General features: G+C 35.8%; 1 protein-coding gene across 4 annotated transcripts in view; it reads right to left on the reverse strand.

The window, feature by feature from the left end:
- Nucleotides 1–3,147: 3,147 nt before the first annotated feature.
- GUCY1A1 (guanylate cyclase 1 soluble subunit alpha 1) overlaps nucleotides 3,148–17,184 on the reverse strand; it is a 36,427-nt gene continuing 22,390 nt past the window's right edge. For all 4 annotated transcript variants that reach the window (XM_054824825.1, XM_054824826.1, XM_054824827.1 and 1 more), the window contains 7 exons: nucleotides 15,059–15,120; nucleotides 13,332–13,390; nucleotides 11,554–12,263; nucleotides 9,525–10,010; nucleotides 8,859–9,002; nucleotides 6,526–6,680; nucleotides 3,148–4,213 (listed from right to left, as the gene is read on the reverse strand). In XM_054824825.1, coding sequence (XP_054680800.1) covers nucleotides 4,012–4,213; nucleotides 6,526–6,680; nucleotides 8,859–9,002; nucleotides 9,525–10,010; nucleotides 11,554–12,263; nucleotides 13,332–13,390; nucleotides 15,059–15,120 — 1,818 coding nt within the window. In that variant the 3' untranslated portion in view covers nucleotides 3,148–4,011. The remainder of the gene's footprint in view (nucleotides 4,214–6,525; nucleotides 6,681–8,858; nucleotides 9,003–9,524; nucleotides 10,011–11,553; nucleotides 12,264–13,331; nucleotides 13,391–15,058; nucleotides 15,121–17,184) is intronic.

A 17,184-nucleotide genomic window follows, 5' to 3' on the forward strand; every position in this document is an offset into this window, starting at 1 on the left:
GCAAAGCTTATATCTAATTATTTCCTTCCTATGCAGTTGTGAGCAGCCATACCATCACAGATGGTTTTAGAGCTCTTTGAAGACTCTTGTGGCACGCGTCTTGCAGACTTTAGAGGTAGAAAATATAGTTCTAGCTTTCATTTCAGAAACAGCCTCAAAGTTAAATTTGGTTCCTGCCAAACTGACTTCTGATAAACTGGAGAAGGGCTTTGAAAGCAACACAGTCCCTTGTATGCTATATGGCAAATAGCCACAAAAATTAATGCTGTCGCAGGAAACAAAACCTCCCCTTTCACTGCTTTTGCAGAACAATGAGCAAGCATAAAAAATAGTAGTAGCTAGAGTGGCCTGCTAGGTTATAGGATGGGTGGGGTTTGAAAAAGGGTCCCCTTGCCAAGATTCAAGAGAAATTCCCCTTAATTCTGATGGCTTTCAGCTAGAAATATTCATTTCACCTCCTGTACTATCTGTTGCAGCTGTTTCTGCAGAGAATGCAAAAGAAAATGATGGGAGAAATAAATGGGGGTATAGAGGAGGTCTGAATTCTTCCTTTGTAAGATTTCACATGAAAAAATAGATCTGTTCTGGGGTTTGATTATACTCAATTATGCTCTGTGCACTTCACTGTTCTGTTAGTTTCTGTCCATTCATTTGTTTTGGTTTTGCACAGTAGTTCGGAGAGGGAGAAAACATCAGCTCCACACTAATTGCACTTCCTCTGACACCAGCAATGAGAATTTTTTTCCAACATCTCCCTGAAATCTTATCAGGTGTTGCCTGAATGGAATAAAATTAGTTGAATTCTTTTGCTATAGCTTTTACTTTAGCTATGACACTGTTAAGATTCAAAAGACCCACTTTATTTATTTCAAGGGCCATTTACACCTCTTTGGCAAAGAAACTGCAGTGTGATAAAAATCTATCTTCCCGTCACATAGTGTAAATGTGAACAGGAATCAGACCCACAGAATCTTCATGAAATAATAAAATAAAAATTCATGTAATAACAAAACTGTTTCTGGACATAACACTAAAATATTTGTATATTTATCTAAATAGTCTCTGAAGACTTTTGCAATATCATACAAACTACTATACAAGACATCAGCTTAAAACCATTTTATTTCCTTGCAAAATCTCCCGGTATTTTATCAGTTAAATTGCTTTCCTTTTGTTTATCTCAACAATTTGCTTATTGGCTTCCTGATTCCTTTTTTTCCTTTGGCTTTAATTTAAGTGAAAAGATTAGTTAAAAAGTAAAAGGACTATTTAAGATCTAAGTGAAAAGATTAGTTAAAAATAATTGTCCCTTATTAAATACATAATAATTCAGCAAAAAAACTTAAATAGAGGAACAACTTCAGTGAGACTTAAATTTTTAAGTTATACTTAAAGCTAAACATAGACTTGTGGGGTTTTTTGCAGAACAGTTCTGAACACAAGTACATTTTAAAGCACTTTCTTGAATAATTGTCTTAAACATGTGCCTAAATCCTATTTACTTCACTGACATTGAAGCTTATTGCTTTATGTGTACACCTAAGCACTTTATCAGGATTCTTCTCTGAACTAAGGCTGATGTAGAGATGGGAATGTTTTGAACTTTACAAAATCCAAAGGAATTCTACAGCAATTCTATCCTAGCTGGTAATGTAGCCCAGGGTGTATTAAAAAAAGAGTTCTAAGAAGTAATGTTGGAAGATGAATTTGATCTGTAATAAGAACTTTGGCCTAGGGCACATTTTATTTTACAGAGATACAGTTAGGAAGGTGTCAGAAACTGCCATGATGAACGTCCTACTGAATGACAGATTTATATGAAATCTAGCTGTGAGAATGGCCATCATCCAGTCCAGCAACAGTTCCTTCCTAGGGACAAAAGGAAATTCACTCCTAAGAGTCTGTCCCATTCAGCAGATATGGAGAAAGAAATCCTTTTTATTTAGAAGCTTGTGTGGTTTTTAACATTCAATAGATAACAGAGATGGATAGATTCCTACTGACTTCAGTCATTACTGGCTTAATATCATGAGCCTACTGAAGAGTCAGTAGTCGAATACTCCCACATTTTTAAATCCAGGAGCACCCACATGGGACTGCTACTGGCTTCTGGGTATTTATGTCAATAGAAAAGATTTTTCTGACCAAAATAATACTGCAAAGATCAGTCGCTGAGATTTGCATAGTTCTTATTTCCTTGAAACACTGTTGTTAATAATGTTACAAATATGTATGCTTGTGTATGTGTGTGCATATATGGCTTGTGTGAGAGGTATGTATATATAAATATAGAGAGAGACTCTCAGGTTCCATTTTTGTGACGCAGATTATTTCTAAGCATCTTGGATGGATAGAGGAGACCTCAAGCAATAGCAGGATTTAATGGTTCAAGTTTTGTTCAAATGCTGCTTACAGCAAATCTCACAAACTATGCTTTTAAAATGTTCTTAGTGATAGTCCCTTATAAGGATTTTTCTCAAGGCTGTGATGGTACATGTGCTGTGTCAGTTTCTACTGCAAAATAGTAGGATAAAATAGTATATCGAGCTTCAGAATGAACCAGTCAAGTTCAGAAAATGAACAGAATGGCACCTTAGTCTACTGTAATTGCTCCCTGTAAATATTCAGAGAGCAAAATCTGATTCAGTGGCAAGTAGCTTGAAGAAAGACTTTTATGGCTTGATATGCCAAAACCCGAGTTTAAGAGGTTAGAATAATAACTAATAATATTTGATACTACTGGAAATATTTGTATGTGTGTGAGCAGTGCACTTCTCCAGCCTGGAGTTGGGATCAAACTGCAGCACCGAGAAATTTCTGTGCAGATGGATCTGCTAGTTAGAGAGGCAGAATCCTAAACTCAGGACTTGTAACTAATGCTATTCTGCCACTTCTAGAGGCAGACTCTTGAGAGTTCTCCACTCATGTTCCACCATCCACAATAGAAAAGCTTGTACTGTACTAATACAAATATTTCATGTACGTGTTCATAGGTTTTAAAGCATTTCTGTTCACCTGGCAACAAGCAAGTATAACACAGGCATTTCAATAACATGTCATACCCACACTGCTGTCCTTGAATAAGGATCCCAGCTTTAAACTGTTGTGCTTCTGTTCCATTTTATATAGTCTGATTGGAATTTCCTCTCTAAGCAAACACTCCAAAGCATGTTTTATTACAGTTCTTTTAAAACATTTCAAATTTAAATGACATCAAAAAGAAAACATTTATTGCTCTAATACATAATAGCAAGTGGATATTATTATTTTTTGTAAAGTATTTTAAAAACCCAAGAACTAAAATAGTTTATTAATTACAGAGACTTTAGTATGTGATGATACAATGTTTTAATCTATATTCATTTTATACACAAAATAAAGTTCATGAAACAGTAAGCAGCAAACTCTGCTATGTATATGTGTATTAGCTACAATCAGCAGCCTGATCCAGAAGACGCTGAGCACCCTCAACACATTGACTCCAGTCAGTGTTAGAAGATGGTCAGCAGCTTCTAGGATGGGGCCCAAATGATGCACTGGAAGAAGTATGTAATAGCAATGACAATATTTTAATGGGTATTTTCTTATGGAATCACTAAGAAAATGTATTTTTAATAGTCATTGGTAAGCACCAGCTCACAACATTGCATGTGGCTGCATCACTTGCACATTACATTTCCTGACACACTGCATGTACAATACATCTAGAACTCTCAGCACAGAAAGAACTGACAGAGTTGTTACGTAGCACTTACAAATTACCACAGGGAAAATGCAGTTTTCAGTAGCATTTTCAACAGTGAAGTTGCAATATAGTTTTAGTGACTATGTTCCTTATGCAAAGGAAAAATGAAAAGTAGTCAGTGGCATACTTCCTGAAATTTTAATACTGGCTTTCAGATGTGAACAATCTAAAGTGCTTTCATGTTTCATACATTTTTAAAAATTTTCAATTTATACAAAAAATCAAAATATTTATAAATTTATTCTATACACTTGTGAATGTACAACTTAGTCTATTCCTGTTTCCTCACCCAAAAAATTGGCATTGCCATCTCCCAAATCTCTCTTTTGAAACCAAGTCTGTGAGTTTGTTCCTTGAATATAAGCATCCAGAAAATAGCAAATACCAGGGATATCACTGGGAAAATTTGGTGGAAGTTCTTCTCTTGAGCGAGGTGTGAACACAAAACCTGGATATTCCTTTAACAACCTAGAACAAAGATGGATCATCTTGATTAAAAATTAACAAGTCACTAATTGTTACTACAAGTACAGACATTCAATAATTCTTCATGTACGGCAGGGCAGAATATAGCAGGGCAGAATCTAATTTAATATTTATATGTTATTTCCTGAAAATAATAAGAATTTGGTAACCTTGATAACCTATATGTTCTTTGCTGAAAATATAAAAAAATAGTTGATTTGGTAACCTTGATGACCTATTAACTTGTGCACCAGTGCAAACAGGAGTTTTGCCTCTCTTTTTTTGTCTTGTCAATTTTTTTTTTGCATGTAGGTGCTATGTTTGTTGTAAATATTTTCAAAAATTATTTAGTACTGAAAGCTAGCTCAGATTTGCACATGAAACTGTCACCATAATTAATGTTTCAACTAAGGAAATACTGAAAGCTTATTAACTAAACTATTCAGATCCTCTAATAATTTTGCTTTTTCACACATGGGTCCACTGAACCCAGTGGTCTTCTATCTGAAACACAGATTTTTTTAATCTGTAGGGATAAATACTGATGACTGGTATCTAAGCTTCCAAACAATTACTGCAATATACAGGAGATGTGTAAGGTCCCAAAATGTTATTAACATATGTTTAGAATTGGTGTACGAATCAAAAAGAAAAAAAAAAAAACACCCCTAAACAAAAGGGAGGGTAACACATCATTCACTCAGGGGGAAAAACCAAACGTACTGCACCAATAATAACAATAGTTTACCTTTTAACCAAATGGCCTATTTTCTAGGCACTCAGAGAATTAATTCTCTTTTTTTTTCAACAGTATACTCATTTCAAATATTCTCTTGAGATGAATACACAGCCGTGCAGAAACATACTTATGCCACAAGTTATAGGCAAGTCTTGTGTGGAGGAAGTGTCTAATGGTTTTCAGAAAAGACTGTAGCCAGTATCATTCAAAATGATTTTCCATATGGACATGGAAAAAAAATCCCTGTTGGCCAGCACTGTTCTTCTGACAAATATAAGCACTGGCGATGCTATCTCTGTATTTGTTTAGAGTGCATGATGGAAAAGGTTACTTACTGTGTGCCCTAATACCTGTGCTACTTTTCTCTACATTACCTATACAAGATCATCTAAAGCTTGGCACCCTGTAAGTCACATAGCACATGCTGCAGGGGATGTCAGGGTCCTGTGCCAAATTCCCTGTCTGACATTGGCCACAGAACCTTGCCACAAAGCATTATCACATACATGGCAGTGGGTACAAGCTAAGTAGGACCAACTGACTGTCCAGGCTACATACAGTGAGGGTAGAAGAGCTTCCTTAAAAGGAAAAAAAACCCAAACAATTTATATCCATATTTCTGGTTATTTTACCCAGCCAGCAATATCACTTTCTACTAGTAGATTCACCCTCTACAGTTCATTCTTATAAAACTTTTGGCCACTCTGGAAGAAACAATAGTCTGTATCAGCTCAGCGGCATAAAATTCAGACCTGGAGTTCAGATGTAGACTGCTGTTACCATCAAAATCAAAACAGTTTCCTATTATTCTGCCTGGCACCTATAAGACACTACTACTTGTCCATGAACATGTTGCAAGGTGATTTTTACATACAATTAAACAGAAGACACTATTAGGTTCAGAGGACAAAGGAATGATGCTGTATTTCCCATGGGAGAGCCTGCTAGCTGTCTGCATAATCGCGTAGAACACTTTACTAAAAATGTCTGATCTGAGTGGATAAATAGTACAGCCTAAGTTCCATACTAAAAGGTTTAAACTGAGTTGGGATCAAGACCTCTATAAACTAAACACTGGCATGGTTGATTCATTGCAATCTATTCATTCATCTTCCCTAAGCAAAAGAGAATGAAGATCTGTAGGGTGAAGTTTAATAATTCTTCACTTAGGCTGTTATTTGCAAGGGCACCTGCAGCCAGTTTGGCATCGAGTTCACACTGAAAGCCACGTAACTCAAAGAGGAGCCAACTATATGAGAGAAGGAAAAAAAAAAAAAAAAAAGCAAGAGGTATACAGCTGCAGGGTAAGAAGCAAAATTGGCCAAGACAGTCCTATTTATTTTAAATGTAACAACTGAAAAATAAATATCAGCTGTTCTGTTTCATCCTTTTTCTTGCTGCTGCTGGCTGCATTCTGACTAAAAATAACCCTGGTGCATTCATGAGCAGTCAGATAAAAAAAGAAGGAAAATAAACAGCAGTACTTCAGAGGGGAAAAAAAAAACCCAACAGGAAGATAATGAACTATTACAGTAACTACTTCAGGTGGACATTTTACAGATATGAAGCACTGTACCTGTAAGTTGTTGGGCTGACATTTATTTTTCTAGGTATACTGCAAGATTCAAACTTATTGGCAAGGGTTACATTATTTCCAAAAAGGCAGTAACGAGGCATTTTAACCCCAACGACTCCAGCAAAGACAGATCCAGAATGAAGGCCAATACGCATCTTTAAATAAAAGACAGAAAACAGCATTACTAAGTAAAATAAAATGGTTAAAGTAAAATCATTAAATTCTTCCTCTATTACAAAAAAATCGTGGGCTACTAATATAAATTGAGTTAGCACAGTCTCCTTAAAATGCCTGCATTCTGGTCATCACTGTTCACAGAGAGAAAACCAGCTGAAATTTGCCTTGCTTTGCATTTGTAGTAAGTAATCCTTCATCTGATATGACTCTGATAACGCTGGTCTCTGTGGCAGTAAATTGATCTAGAAACATCAGCAGGAGTTACTGTGACACTTGGATACTTTCCCGGGAGGAATTACATGAGACAATGATGTTAGACTGGTAACAGTTGATGAATAGTAGTTACTTTGCTGTGAAGGTCAGAAGACAAGTCTTAGGGAAGAGCAAAGACAGCATCTAAATGCTGTGGTTCCAACTGAACTCTAGTTCAGATAGAGCGAATGAGGTCACACATAAGAGTAAATCCCAATCCCAGAGGACAGAATTTTGATAATTAATCAAATTATACAGGAATTTAAACATTTTGATACCTTTTCTTTGTAACTCATACTCAGATTTTTGAGTTTTGCTTAGCTGGTGCTGCTTTCTTTTTTTTTCTTTTTTTTTTTTTTTTGGATGTGTTCTTTTTCTTACGTGCATTACACATACATAGACGTGTTTCCTTCAGAATAGCACTCTGACACGATAATGGCATGATGTTGGAAAGCTCGAGTATCTACTATGTGTGCTACTCTTTACATATCAAGACAATATATCATTATGAAGAAGTCACAATTTCTAATTTTGAGTGGAAAAGCAGAAAAGCCTGCAACAAAAGTAAAATCCACCCACACAGCAAAGATGGCTGAAATCTGTACATCGATATACAAGTCTGATTTAAAGTAAGCAGTTTGCAGTCATGCCTTTTTCTTTCACAATTCATATATAAAATGACAGTAGACTGTGTGACATATTTGTTGCTTTGCAAAACAGCCAATGCTTTCACGAAGCATTTCATTAAAATAGATGCATGCTTTCATTAAAAATAGAAATATTCAGTTTTCTTCTAAGAATCTTCTAGTAGGTACTTATACAATTTTTTTTTTTCTATTTTAAAATTATTTTTAAAGTGTAATAGCATTCCTCATTCAAAATTATAGAGGTAGCATTTACATGGAAATTATAAACATGTTATAATACTGTCAAGGTGTTTCCAGATTTTTAAGTGTAATTTAATTTGATATTGTGAAATACAAAAAGAATGACATTTATTTATAATACTGCTGTTCTCTGTATAAATGTGGAGCATGTAATCCTCTTAATAACCATTTTCTTTGTCTTGGAATATGAATATTCCTTAATCTAAAATCAAAGAAGCCTGAAGTTTTCTACAGGAACAAATGAACAAATAAATATTTAAAATGAGCAAATGAAAGACATAATGAACCGAGACACTTATATTAAAAATAATAGGACCCCATTCCAGGACATTTGAACTTAGTAGAAAGTCCACATCATTTGTCATGCACCCAGGTCTTTCTCTTTTTTTCCTCAGTGAGAGGTGAACCTACATGAAAAGTTCAGTACATACGTAAGTCCTCACTGAAAGGAAGCCATAAATATAATGACCTCTGAATCTAACAGTTGCTCTGACAGCATTAACACTATTATCTTATGGCCGTGGTTCAGTATCTGACTGTAAAACAAGCACAGCAATAGAATCCTTTAAAGAGATGTGTGGATTACTGCAATCAGAGCATGTCTTTGATGATTCATATCTATACCTATTGCCTCAAAATACTTAGATGTTCTCATTGGATCTAATTTTGAGAGAGGATTAGTCTCCTCATTAGAAAACAGTAACAGAATATTCCATGCCACTGACAAATTTATTGCTAGTGAGACAAAAACTGCAGCATGTCAGTGTGCACCTATTGATTCCACTGCATTTAAGTCTTTTGGGTTGATTTTCAGATCTCTGTTTCATCATTACCTCTCCACAAAACTCTCATTCATAGAAGTAAAGAGGTTAGCCTCTCCAGCCATACACACTTGATTCCCCAACTTGTCTGTGCTAAGGCAATGATGTGAAATTTCCTTGAGACAAAAACCCCAAAGGCAATTAGACAAACAAAAATGCCCACTTTAACCATACAGAATACAATAAAATATATGACCTTGATAGGCTCTCCATGGGGAGACACCACCTCATCTGACAGCTCCATCATCTTCAGGGCCATCAGTGCTATTTGAACAGCATGTGTTTCACTTTCTTTGTGTAAACCTCCAGCGACACAGTAGGCATCTCCAATAGTCTCAACCTAAAACAGGCATATTTGTTCCTTAGTGTTACACTGTTTGACATATAGAAGTCTGTGGCTTCAGTAAGAATTCTACCTGCATATTGACTGAGTCTTATTTGTCCTGCTAAATTATTTAAGTCCTGGGCAGATCCTGTAGTACCATTCAAAAGGAAAAATTGCACAACTTGTATTTATTGCTGGGCATGATGCTAAAAAACTTTTCCTTGCCTACCTGCTGTCAGGCACCCATAGCTACATTAAACACCTATTTACTCCAGATCACATCACTGGAATTGAAATTAATTTTTAAAATTTACTCTTAAGTTTTGATGGGTTTCTCTCTTGGCTGCATGAATGGCTGATTCTGTCGATTTTTTGTTGTTGTTGTTTGCTTTGTGATTTATCTTAACATGTCTTTCTTATAATGAAGCTTTAGGTCAAAATAATTTTTGGACTTCTGTTATCCTCTGTCCTATTCCTATTTAGTCTTCATTTCCTTTCCTGCCCCAGAACCCCACAGAAATGCAGTAAATTGTGTACCTTGTAGACATCTAGCTCTCCACACTGGTAATCAAAGCGAGTATAAAGCTCATTAAGCATGGTGATAACCTGCATGGGTGAGCACTGGGAACAGATGGCAGTGAATCCAACAATGTCAGAGAAAAGCATTGTGACATTATTAAATTTCTTGGCTTGCACAACTTGTCCCTGCCACAGCTGCTGAGCAACTTCTCCAGGAAAAATTGAAAACAGAAGATCTACAGTCTTCTTCTTTTCTTCTTCAAGGGCTTGATGGGCCTGCTCAAGGGTTGCTTTTAGCTTTCCTAACCTCTTCTTCAGTCCATCCTGAGCTCTGGCCTGCTCTCCTATCAGAACAACATCTCTCAACGCATTGTGAATTGGAATATCTGAGAGGTACAATCCACGTCCCGTGAAATCTTCTAGTCTATCCACACAAGGAGATCCCATGAATAGGATGGCACTGGATTCAAAAATATAGATCATTTGGCCTTTAAGATCCATTACCTGAAACAGTTGAAGAAACAAGAATTCATGCAAAAAATGCAAGGCAATGATTTAGAAGCAAGAAGAATTAGATTAAATACATCTTGCTGAAATATAGGAAAATCAGACTGGTCCATAGTCCTTACAATTTAATTTAATTGCTGGAGAGAAAACATGGGGTGCTAAATCATAGAGCCATCAAATAAGTTTATTTTGCTTGAGCCTTCTGGTGCAGGATAAACACCTAATTATGTAATTATGTTTGGGTGTCAGTATCAGTTTTAGTTTAGGAAGAAAAAAAAAAAGAAGAATTTTGTGCATTTTCATCTATTGATAAAATGTTACTGACTATAGTGGCCTATGAATTTCTGCTAATAACTCTGGCGTTTGGTTCATGCACCACTTTCTTTGTCAGATAAAGTGAGAAAATCTGCTTCAGTTTTATCATAGGATGTTCAATACTCACTGCAATTTAAAATTAAAGACATAAATGCCAGAAATATCCCATTTTAATGTTCTAAAAAAAACAAAATATGTGTGGAAGTCTTTTTATGTCCCTTCCGCATTCAATTGTGTAATGTGCATGGTGCTGCAGAGCTCTGTTTAACATTGCTTTGAAAGACTATTGTTTGAAGAAAACCTGTTACTTGGTAATACACATTTGCATATGTAAGTACATGCAAAAGCAAAGCAGAGTCTACTACCTCTTGTAATCATTAAACTGTTGCTTAGTGCAGAAATGGATGTGAGATGAAGTATCTAATCTAAGCTACATCTGAGATGAAGTATCTAAGCTACATTTTTTCCCACTTCATTAATAACTGGGTGAAACCTTTTACTACCTTTCTTCACTTAAGTTCTTGGAGTGTTGAGTCTGAACTGGTAATTTATCCTGGAGTGCCTCAGGTGTATATAAGCTGAAATTCAGCTGGGGCCAGTGATGAATAAAAGCAGTCATTGAAAATGCAACGCTTTTTACTGTCCCAGGTCATGTGCCACAGACCAAGCTTCAGCCAAGATAGTAACTAATCCCATCACTTGAAACTAAGTGGGACCTTTGGCAACTGCGTCTGATGAAGGCATCAGAATATCAAAGATACCAAAATACCAAAGATACCAAAGGCTGAATGAACACAGGAAATTTCTACTTCTTTCCCCAAATCTTTTCCCCAGCTGTGTTTCCAGATGATTGAGGGGCACTTTGGTAAAGCTTTCCCTGCCATTGTCTTTGTGTTGGAGATGCCCTTATTCTCAGCAGCATGGCATGTCATTGGCTTTATCTTGATGTACTGAGTTTATCTCAATATTTCAAATTATTTTTTTTTATAAAATCAAGTTAGCAGTCAAATTTTACTCGTGTAAAAGTCCTAAAGCAGAATTTTGACTGAATATTAACTTAAGAATCTGAATTACTTTAGAGTGCCCTTAATAAATCATTATGATTCAGTTGTATTAGATGTTGAGAGGTAGACAATGCAAAGTGCACCATGTTTTGTGGCTATTTTAACACTATCTGAAGAAACCAAATTCCTCACAGAAGTAATGGTTATAAAAAATCTCTTACCATGGATGATTTCATATCAGTATTATCCCATCTTCTGACTCGTACAGTAAACTGCATATTTAGCATTGTCATTATTCCACTGAAAGTGCAGCTTACTTTGGGGGTGAGAATTTCAAAATACTCTTCAAAATTGGGCTTAGCTTGAAATTCTCTCCTGGTCAAAAGTCTTCTTATCCCATTTCCAATTTGAAGAACTGACATATCCTTGTCAAACATAAAATGAAATGGGAAAGTCTTACAGAACATAGAGGCAGGAATCACAAGAGAAGACTGTGGTTTACATGGAGATAAGGAAGGTTTTGCGCTTTTGACTTGTATAGAGTACAGCAAATAAGGCTGATTAGCAAACTCAGTGCAGTCATTATGGAAACAAGGAGGCATGAGCATCACTTCCACCTCAGTTTCATACAAAATATGAGCTGCTGCTTTAATAATACCAGATAGAATAAGACTCGTGATTTTCTTAGGAAAGAAATAATACACATTTAAGAAGTCCTGATCTTTCTCCAGGCATAATATGGAAGCATCTTCAAGTCTGTCCTTTTTTCCTGCTTCTAGGTTGTGGCCACTCTGCTTCAGCAGAGTAGTGAAACTGTTCAAGAAGTCCTTAAGAGTTCCTCCAATAACCCCTAATATGTGTTCATCCTCTTCATAGCATATTTTGAATAGCTCTTCACCAAGAGATTCCCGTAGAGTCTCCACAGGAACACCTGCATGGAACCACATTTTAGTCAGAATTGCACTCATCACGCTGAATCTCAGGCTTTTTTTTCATCCTAGACCAAATCAAATTAGCAATATCCTTCCCTGATCCAGCACTGACACCTGAGGGCCCTCTCATTTAGGAGTCCTGCTGTAACCAAAGACGTACTCGTGTGCCTGGAAAACAGGGAGACAGTAGCTTGTAGTTTGGAAAGATCCAAGACTCAGTGTTCTTTGTAGAGATGTAGACAGAATGATTGCCCATTTTGGCACAGGATTTAACCCAATCCCCTTACTCAATATAAAGAAATAAAATAAGAATTTAAAAACTTAAAATAAGAATACAAAGTAAGAATAAGATAGGATCTGTGCACACATGCAGATACAAGTACTATGCCTGATCCAATAAATTAAATGAGCATAGGAATATTCCAGAGCACTGAGGCCAATTGGCACAGAACAGCTCACATCTTTGCTAGTAAATTTGTTTTAACAGGGTAGCTGCATGCAGACTGGCTGTTGGGAATGTTCCAACTCCCCAACAGTTACTGGGAATCATTTGGAAAAGTGTTATTTGTCACAGGCCAACGGTGCGCCAGGACCAGCTTAACAGTTTAAGTGTACAGAAGACCATGTTTCAGTTCCTGGAAATGTTAATGTATTATTAAAGATGTAGCCAGAGAGGTCCAAATTGCAAATTACAACAGTTCTCTTCCAACAGACTACAGTCCTTCAGAAGATGAAAAGGATCAAACAGTCTTTCATGAGTATAAAACTGTAACTTATTACTGAATGTACGTTGCAACTCCCTCTAGATGTTGGTTCTTAGGGGTGGATGATCCTATGGCAGCTCAGACTTGAGAAACTAGTCTCTAGCTCAAATTTTGACACTCTGAACTGTTAGTGGCAGAGATCACAGTTTAGCCTCTGTGTTGTCAGCATCACTGCAGCCCTTACATGGAGGAAGTTATTTCTTAGTAACAAGACTAATTTATATATAGATATATTGTTTTATATATATAAAACTTATATAATCTATATATTTATATATCTATTATTAAACAGGCTTACATTACCTCCTGCATTAGCATGATCACTGATTATTTTTTCAAAATCTTCTCTATCACCAGTTTTTCTGTAAAGATAATAAAAATATAAATAAAACCCCTGAGAAAAATCAAGATAAGCATGGTAAAAATAGTAAGTAACAGAAGTTACCTACCCTGTCTTTAATGTGTATAGACCAAGTTTTGCAGATGAAATAGGCAGGTTTTCATTAATTCAAAATGGGGTCTTGGTAGGATCTTAGATTGTCCTGTGCATTTGTGATAAATTAAAGTTTTAGTGGTCTGAGCTCCGATTATGGATTGAGGCCAACTAGACTGTCATTGGCTATAGACTGTCATTGATTAAAAACTCCTAGGTTGCAACAATCCTGGTTTTTGTTTGGTTCAGGTTTTTTGCTTGAAGCCATAACTATATTTCATATAATATAACTGGAATTTATATTCAAGTGTTTATTTGAATTACATTGCACTATATTCAAAGGAGGTGAGCAGGTATTTCTGTTTTGAGAGGAAATATGAATAAGAACTATGAACTTCAAAATTACTTGTTCATTGGTAGTAATCTGGATTCTGTGACAGAAAACTGCAGCCCTCTGAGTTCTCTGAGGTCAATAAATGGCAACCTGAATGTCAAACCCAAAATGATGAGAAGGACAGGTAGCCCAGATTAACCTCCATATAAGCAATACATACTTTGATACACACTTTCTGAATTTCTTCACTTGAAATATCTTCTTCACTTGAAATATCTTAGATATATTCATATGCAAAAGAAATACAAACATGTAGATCTGGTTTACATTTGCATTATTGCATTATTCAGAATAGAATAATAATTTTTTGTTTCAAACTAATATGCCAGGAAGCAACACATAACTAAAGATAGGGAAAATATTAATATCAATAAGCCAGTCAGCGATTACAATGCATGTCTGACTAGCTATCTTTGGTTCAGCCAATGCACATAAAGTGCTTTGAAAATATCAAGTATAATTTAAAAGATACATTGCAATTATTTATTCTTATTGTGGTGAGCAACAGTGTAGTTTCTAGCTTCATTATTTCTCTCCACTTTTGAAAGGAGATTTAAACTGAGGGGCTTTTTTTTGCAGATGCATTCAATAAATTGAATCTTCAATGTATAATGAGACACTAAGAAATTCTCGCTTCCTACAAGGCTCAAATGATTAATATTGGATTAGTACTAAGGAGTGCTGAAAAGCAAGCTGAGAGCCTCAGAAACAGAAACCACAAGCCAAGTGAGCCCAGTGAAAACATGTATGTCAGTATCTGGAGTGTATGACTGTTCACTGTATCAGAAGCCTTTTTTTTTTTTTGTGTGATACCAATTGTTTGCATTTTAAATTATTTTCCTGGGATCTTAGAAACACTGGGCTAGATCCATATGCAACCATATCTACCTTTCCATCTATGCCTGAGTAGTCTCCAAGTTCCTCCAAAACACTTGCTCATTTTAAACAAAGTCCTTGCCTGGTTCTCTGCACAAATTCACCCATTAAGTCAACTTTGTGAGTGATTTAAATATTTGTAAATATTTTAAGATAAACTAAATCATTATTAACTTTCATTACATGAAATGTTACACACCAATTTGACAAGATAATTGAAAACAGATTCCAGAAGTCCTGGTTCCCAGTCACCACCCCAGTCCTCATGAACTGTCTGCAAAACATTTTTGCAGTGAAGTTAGTTGCAAACCCAGCGCACATGCATACCTGGTTTCTTTTATTCTGTGTTTTGCAAGTGTCCTCTGAAGTGCAAGATTTAGTCTTTCAAACTAGGGAAGAAAAAAGGTATGTTGATTAAAACGTCGCTGCTGAAAATTTAATCATAAGAGTAACATTTTTATACAGAGAAGAATTGTTTGCTGTCCTTGGGACTAACATCTTTTTTCAAGATGATATAGTTGTTAGGAACAGCATGTCATTTCTGTGTTTGGGGTTTAGTTTATGTTGATGTCTTCAGCTCCAGTACCACTCATGTGCACCAGTGGTCGTGCATTTTAAATATAGTGATGTGCTTTACCTCCAATTTGTCAGATGGCAATAAAGACAGTTCTGCTAAGAAATAAGTATAACTAACTCAACTTTCTATAATTACATGTGCCCCCCCCAAAAAAAACCCCAGCCAAACACGGATGCAAAATGTAGAAAGAAATCTTTTCAGTTTAAAATATATTCTCCTAACAGAAAAAGTCAGTTAAATGCTGCATTATGCCCAGAGCAAAACAGTAAAAAGTGGCTCTTCTACCTCATAACTTTACTTGGAATATTAAGAGTTAAATTTTTTTCAGGGCAATTTTTGGAAGTGTCAACATTGAAATTGCAAAAGGTAACACAGTTTCAAATGTAGCTACAAAAGATCAATATAGCATTCTGTGCTTCAGATTACCTCCTTTTCTGTTTTCAAGACTATAGCATTTCAAGACAATGTTAGAACCATTTATTTTATATTTGTAGAAAAACAAGAATTTTGGCTATGTATGCTGCAAATCCAAATGTCCTCCAGATGAAAATCTAGTCACTGTAGATAACCTTTGTAAAATGATTCCGTAATAAAGATTCCTTAGAGTATCATGAAGATTTACCTTAATTTACCTCAATCCCACGGTTCCATATCCCTTCTGTAGTTCCTAATTGGAACAGATACAACACTTTCCAAACATGCATATTTCAAATTGTTGGGGCCAGTAAAACTGTCTTATGTATGTAGTCTCTAATCATTCAAAATCCAAACTACCCATAAAGACAAGGTCATAGAATAGTACTATACGGCCAAGATAGATTTTGGCTGTGAGGCTTGCTTTGGTCTGGCTTTTCTTTGGTCCTCATTCCCCGAAGAAACTAGTGTTTTCTACTGTATCTTTTACTTTTTGTGTTTTCAAAAGGAAAGTTTGCACATCTGAAGAAACTATCATGTGAAAGAAGGGCAATATATTCTGGAGACTTTTTCCAAGCAAAAACCTAAGTTGAATAACCATGTATATAAACACAATGTGAATTACATTTGTGTATAAACTGGTGCAGTAAGTGGAATGCCATCCAATTAACTACTTATCTCTGAACAATGTTCTCTATATTTCTGTAAACACCCAAAGAAGCACATAAAACAATCACATCTCAAATTTAATCAAAAGTTATTTGGGATGCACTATGTCCTGAATTTCCATGCACAACTCACTGTTCTCATGAGGAGTTCATGAATCAGTCGGGGTCATGATGCAGCCCCCTGTTTTGGAGTTTTCAGTTGGAAAGAAGATGATGTTTGTTGCTGTAAGTAAGGCACTATGAAGTATCTAAGCAATGAAAAATATGTTTTGAAACAAGCAAACCTCTTCTATAGAGAACCGGGATTGGGAATATGCTTAGGTCTTGACCCCAAATCAGCATGAGAAGAGACTACTAGACTTGGAAAAAATTCCAATGAATATGATTTGAATAACTGTAAATAGCAGTGACAATAACCTTGAACTTCAGTAGCTCCTGGAGCATATGGTCATAATATCCTTGACTTTACCAAGCTTTAGTCCCAGCTGATGAACTAGCCTATCATGATTATATAATAGGCAGCTGCACACATTTATACTACTCTTTAAAGAAAAAAACCACAGTTATTTAATTAAAAATCCCAACAACAACTATATACTAGAAAACCAATACGGCAATCATGACATCATACAAAGGGTGCTTTGCCAGTTCATTCTTGAGTTAAAAGTCCTTTCCTTTATACATTTAAAGATCAGTTTAAAGGGATGAATTTCTTCTGTGTAAGTGCAGCAGAGATAAAAGTAGGTCTATCAAAAATTGATTATGTAGAGTTTTAGAGAAAGGGTAATAGATGA

The sequence above is a fragment of the Grus americana genome, chromosome 4, assembly GCF_028858705.1.
Source record: "Grus americana isolate bGruAme1 chromosome 4, bGruAme1.mat, whole genome shotgun sequence".
Taxonomy (NCBI): domain Eukaryota; kingdom Metazoa; phylum Chordata; class Aves; order Gruiformes; family Gruidae; genus Grus; species Grus americana.